The 6330-nt window shown below is 40.6% G+C and overlaps 1 protein-coding gene across 1 annotated transcript in view; it reads right to left on the bottom strand.

The window, feature by feature from the left end:
• The window catches only part of LOC106068717 (multidrug resistance-associated protein 1-like), a 70645-nt gene that overhangs the window by 22300 nt on the left and 42015 nt on the right, over positions 1 to 6330 (bottom strand). Inside the window, exon 28 of the mRNA XM_056036117.1 lies at positions 5271 to 5381. Coding sequence (XP_055892092.1) covers positions 5271 to 5381 — 111 coding nt within the window. The remainder of the gene's footprint in view (positions 1 to 5270; positions 5382 to 6330) is intronic.

Here is a 6330-nt window from a genome sequence, read left to right on the forward strand (position 1 = left end):
CAACTCACGTCCGAAAATCTGGAAAGATTTACTTGCGGTCAAAGCGCTCCATTCTCGATGGCGTACACTTAAAGGTGTCGTTATTTGTGTTCCCGGATGGTCAAGCCAAGATGGTAGAGGAGAGGAAAGAGGGCAACCGGACAGTGGTGGACGGCTTCTACGTCAAAATGCTGCAGTTGCTCCAGGAGGGGCTTGGTTTTACTTATGACGTCATTCTCGTCAACGACTCGGGCTTCCACGGAAGTGTAGATCAGAACGATCAAGCCAATGGAATTGTGGGTACGTTGTTGTTTTTTTTTCTTAACGTTGTTTTTTAACGGCCCCCGAAAGGGAAAAGACGCTATTAATTTTGTGTGAAATGTCTGTCTGTCCGTCTGTCCGTCCGTCCGCCCCGTTAAGATTTCGTAAACTATAAAAGATAGTGAAAATCCGACATCATAATAATTTAGTTCATTCAAAATTCTGATGCAACGGCTACTTTTTTCTTTTTTAAAAGAAGGCAGGTAAAAAGACAGGTTTCAATTTTTTTTAGAAAGAATATCAGATTGAAATTCTATCAAAGACAAAGGACAGAGAATGGAGAAAGAAGGTTGATCAATCTTATGTGGTGCCCCAACGGTCCCGCAGACCAAGGGATAGGTTAAATCGATAACATTTTCGCTTCCAGAAAAAAAAAGTAGCCGTTGCATCAGAACTTTGAATGGTCTAAAATATCATGATGTCGGATTTTCACTATCTTTTCTAGTTTACAAGATCTTAACGGGACGGACGGACAGACCACACAAAACTAATAGCGTCTTTTCCCCGGGGGCGCTAAAAAATGCTTAGGGTTTTTACATACGGCACTGAATGGGGTGGTGTTCATGGGATGCAATTTCTTTTATATGAAAGAATGCGATGATTCTAGCATGTACCGCTACAAACAAATCATTATTGTTTCACCTTTACAGGTCAGTTAGCCAGACGAGAGGCCGCTTTCACTGTCATGCCGATGATCATATCGGAATCCCGTTTGAAGGTCATGGACTTCGTGTTAGTCACACCGGTCAGAGAATACTACAAGGTCATTTACAAACTTCCGGAGCCAGGCTCCGCTCTCGACACGTCGTACGTGGATATCATCCAGTCGGATTTGGCCCTCACTTTCCTAATGGGGCCACTTCTGATCATGGCTTTCATTGGAGCGTTTCTTCACGTGACCTCGAGGTCGTGCACCCTAGCCAATCCACAGCCTTGTTCTATCAGTGCTCTAAAGTAAGTCCAATAATGTCTCTTTTTGTTTTAATAGCTAGCTCTTTATAGTTGACTCAGAATAATAACAGGCATTGCTATCATGTCAACCTTGCAGCGGATCTCACACCTCTCTGCAAGGCTCTAACAACTGAGTTCGAATCCTTTGATCTTTGTGCCGGCCACATGTCACCCTCGATGACCATCGGTCAAACAAAAAATCATCTACTTAACAGATCGCATCATCGTCATCAAGCTTCATTTGAGTGATGGCTTGAGAGGCTCAAGTCCTCTCTTGCAAAAGCCCTGGACAGGGTTTCGGGGTTTTGAGTTTAGGCACATCGGCACAATTTAGGCCACGTCGTGCCTGCCCTGGACAGAAACCCTGCTCATAAATCACACTGTTATGCGTAGTGCTCGTGTCTTATCTTATCTTATATAATAATGAATGTATGTCAGAATACAGCTGAATAGCTTGTTGCATCCCAGAACTGCCCAGACGGAGATCAGCGAGTCTGAGGCAGGCATAGATCGCAAGTCTGAAAAGGGTGCCCCATGAAGACCTGTCACACCATTTTTAAATTCCTATGAGAACACTGTTTTAGGAGGGCTACAAGTACAGTCGGCTTCGTTTTACCTTTAACGAATCTCAGTCCGGTTTGTGCTAGAGAGTGACCATTAAGTTCATGTTTTTAGAAAAAATAATAATAAGCAGTAATAATTAAATAGCTTTTATATAGCGCTACTTTCATGCTAATAGCATGCTCAGACCGCTATGATCCAGTCTCATTTGTGGCCCAGTGGGAGGGGGTATCTGGGTAAAGGTTTTCCGAGCTGCCTTTAGGCACTCAGTAAACACAACTGTGTCGAACCTCGAGCCCCCTTCATAGGTAGCCAAGCCAAGCCAAGCGTACTTAGCCTCTTGACCATGCTTCCCACAAATAGTAATAATAGGCCCCATAATTTTCTTTACTTCAAGAATATCGACATTGGCAGCACTTAATTTACTTTTTACTGAATCAATCCGTCCATCCCAGTGGCGTTACAGTCCATCTTCAGTACATACTTCCATTCAGATCTTTCTTGAGCTTATTGTCTCTATATCTCTAAGTTGCTGAAGAACTGTCTCTACTATTTAATTCATTGAAAAAATGTTTTAAAATATCCCTTTAATAGCTTGCGACTATATGCCAGATGATGTAGGCCCTACTAGTCATCTGTTCCTACTGACCGACACAATGACCAACCGCCTTTACGTCAGGTACCCATTAGCATTGGGTAGACTCTAAAATAATAGAATATGCATCCTCCGTTTGGGACCCCTCAACTCAAGAAAACATTAAGAAACTGGAACAGACACAAAATAGAGCAGTGAGATTCATAACAAACGAATATTCACATGTGACTAGAGTAACACCTTTAGTAAAATCACTAAATTTAGAAAGCCTTCAGGATAGAAGACTCAAAAGAAAAGTAGCAATTATACACAAAACACTGAACCATAATCTTCAAATACAAAAACAAAATTTAATAAAATACTCAGAAAGACACAAAGATAAAGGTACATTCCTCATCCCATATGCTAGGACAAATTTGTACAAATACTCCTTCTTCCCTAGTGCTATTAGAGCATGGAATGGGTTGCCTGAGCTAGCCAGGAAAACCAGTGACTTGGCAGAGTTTAAGTCATTGGTTAATATGCATGACTGAATGCATGACGCGTAGGACGTAATCATCTTCTTTTTTGAAGTAACGTCTGTATTATATAAGATAAGATAAGATGTCAAAATTCAAAATCCCAGTCTTCACTGAGTATCGAACCCAAGACAACTCGGTTTGGAATCAAAGCACTTTACCATTTAGCCACCACGCCCCTACAGTATTAATTATAAATATTCTATTTGACAAACTGTTTAAGTAATATGTATCCACAGTTTTTTGTGTCTTTGTCCTCAGAGAGCTATACTCCTATCCAGATCATTTCTGTTTTGAGACCCAGGTCTACGCCAGTCAATCTGGGCGTGTTCTCAAAGCAACATGGGGCGTGTTCTGGCTGATCCTTAGCTCCGCCTATAGCGCCTACCTCACCACCACTTTCGCCGTCAGGGCCAAAGAGATGCAGATCAATTCTTACCAGGCATTGGCAGAAGTTCAAGGCTACGACATAGGAGTGCACGCCAGCATGAACCACCTGATAGCCCAGGTCCGAAACAGCAGCCACGACCAGACCATGGAAGCGTTGTCCGCAAAACTTCGGGCTCTTAATCAAAGCGACCCGATGACCTTCAGCGATAACGTGACCTATCACATGGACAGGGTCAAGCGAGGCGGATACGTCTTTTTGACCATGGGGCTCTTTCCTGGGCTCATGGAAGGGGATACCACCACCTCTGATACTTTGCTACGATCCTCAGAGATGCCAGAATCGATGAGCCGTATCAACACAGGGGTGGCAACCGACGTGTTCTTCAAAGAGGACCTCTACATCTACTTGCTGAAGATCAAGGAATATAGAATCCTCGAGAAATTACATCGAGACTTGTTCAAACCCAAGGCCGTTGTCAAGGAAACGAAAGCTAGCGATGAAAGTTCGGTAAGCATACAAAAGATCGAGCTGCTGATTTATGCAGTTTTGGCTTGCCTGGGAATTTCATTAGGCCTAGTGTTGATAGAAGTCTTAGTTGGCAAGCCGTTACCAGAACAAGATACATTGCAATGGTGCATAAAGCAATAAAATAAAAATGGTACCAGGTAATTATTTCAGAACAAGACATCTAATGTAGAAATAATGTTTCTTCTTCTTCTTCATCGTTCTCATTGTTATGTTGGAGTGTTCATATGACTAGACCAATACATGAGATGAACTGCGCAGTGGTTTCCAAATCAGGGAGCTCTCCATATAGTTTTCTTTCTATTGGGGTGATTTGGGGCCAATGTCTTATACGGGCCTCTTGGTAGAGAGAGCAGTTTTGGAGGACGTGGTCGGCATTTTCTGGTGATACTCCACATGGGCAGATTTCACTGGTTCCAATTTTGAGCGTCCGGTACATGTGTTGTCGCATTCTGTTGTGTCCGGTCCTGAGTCGAAAGATTAGACGTTGGTCTTGTCGGGATAGCTTATAGTAAGCGTCATCTTTCTTGTGATTTGGATGAGAGCTCGTCCATTTCTCATTTATTTTATCTACAATTAATTTCTTCATTTCTTCTGGATAGAGTGCAGAGTTTACTTGTGAGAAATAATGTTGAAACTATCGACTTCATCTTAGTCTTTTCGGATTTTTGTTTAACATATGTATTGAATAAGATGTAACCAATTAAATAGACCTGCTTAGAGTCACGCGAAACGTACGTCTGCTGCGATATGGTGTTTGGTTAGAATGGTATAGTAGTAGCTAGAAGGCCCTTGGTGTAAATGTGGATGGCTGCCTGGTCGTGCGGTTTGCGCGCTGGACTGTCGTTCAGATTTATCGATAGTCCAGGGTTCAAACCCTGCCCGCTCCCATGCCCCGTCGTCCTGCGGGAGGTTTGGACTAGGAAGTAATTATCTTCAACTCTGAAGGAACATCCGAAACATGTAAAACATTTTACAAACATTAAGTAACTTCGAAGTAGACTCTTTAATTGTTGAATAAGCTATCTATCTAAATTCTAAAACATTGGAAAGACTTCGGGAGTTAACCATGAGACGAACAACATAAAGTAGCCGGTGACGTTTCGCAGCTTTATAGCGTATAGTACTTACCACCAGTATTTTACAGTTCTTACCTGTATTTTATTATTCTTACCCATATTTCATGATTCTTACCATATTTTATAATTCTTACCTGTATTTTATAGTTATTTCTTATATGTTATAATTTTTACCTTAATTTTATAATTCTTACCTGTATTTTATAATTCTTACCTTATTTTATAATTCTTACCTTATTTTATAATTTTAACCTGTATTTTATAATTCTTACCTGTATTGTATAATTCTTACCTTATTTTATAATTCTTACCTGTATTGTAAAATTCTTACCTTATTTTATAATTCTTACCTGTATGAGAATGTACAGGATGGAGATTGGAACCATAACACTTAGGAAGATTGGAGTCCCGTACGAGATTGTAACTATGGCAGTCAGAACTCGACCAATACAGTTCAGGGCCTGTCGGAATCACACCCATCAATTAGTAGTTATAACAATAAACACAATAAATATTTTGTTTGCAGTTAACGATCTCTGAATACCATCGAAAATTTGCGATTCGATCTTTTTTTTGTTTAATGTTCAGATGACAAAACCTGTCAGAGGTTGGCCAGGTAAAACACTGCTGTTATATTCGTGTAAGAATAGCATGGCTTAAAAGAAATATTACAGTGTTAGCGAAAACAGTAAAGTGTGTAGAAAGATGGCGGCTTATTGGTGTCAAGCAATTCCTACCACTGAATAGTCAACATTATGCAAACAGTTTTTTACCCCATTAAAAATGGAATAAATTTACATTTAAACCAAACCCGTTGAAATAAATAATACCGTAGGTATAGCCACGAATAAACTCAACCAAAATGGCCCAATGTTTTTGCGACGACTTTTTTTGTGAAATAAATATGGTGGTATGTTAATCGAATTTTTTTTTAAGCAAGCTGTTTGGTACAAATCTTGTACACGCCATTATCAATTTATCAAGTTGAAACTTTGCACAATCATTCATTGTCGATGACACTGCACGAATCAATACATGAAAAAGTTATCAATTAGTGAATCACTTAGTGGTAATAAATTAATGTTGTTTTATATGGATGGTATGAGGAGAGAAGCCTTGCAATAAAGAGAGATATGGTAGAGATTAAAGGGTGCTCTCCCTTCCCCCATCTCTCCAAAGCAAACATTGGAGAGAGACAGAGACAAAGAGAGACAGAAAGAGACAGAGAGAGACAGAGACAGAGAGAGACAGAAAGAGACAGAGAGAGACAGAGAGAGACAGAAAGAGACAGAGACAGAAAGAGACAGAGGGAGACAGAGAGAGACAGAAAAAGAGAGACAGAAAGAGACAGAGAGAGACAGAAAGAGGCAGAGAGAGACAGAGAGAGACAGAAAGAGGCAGAGAGAGGTG

The sequence above is a fragment of the Biomphalaria glabrata genome, chromosome 7 (assembly GCF_947242115.1).
Source record: "Biomphalaria glabrata chromosome 7, xgBioGlab47.1, whole genome shotgun sequence".
NCBI classification, from domain to species: Eukaryota; Metazoa; Mollusca; class Gastropoda; family Planorbidae; genus Biomphalaria; species Biomphalaria glabrata.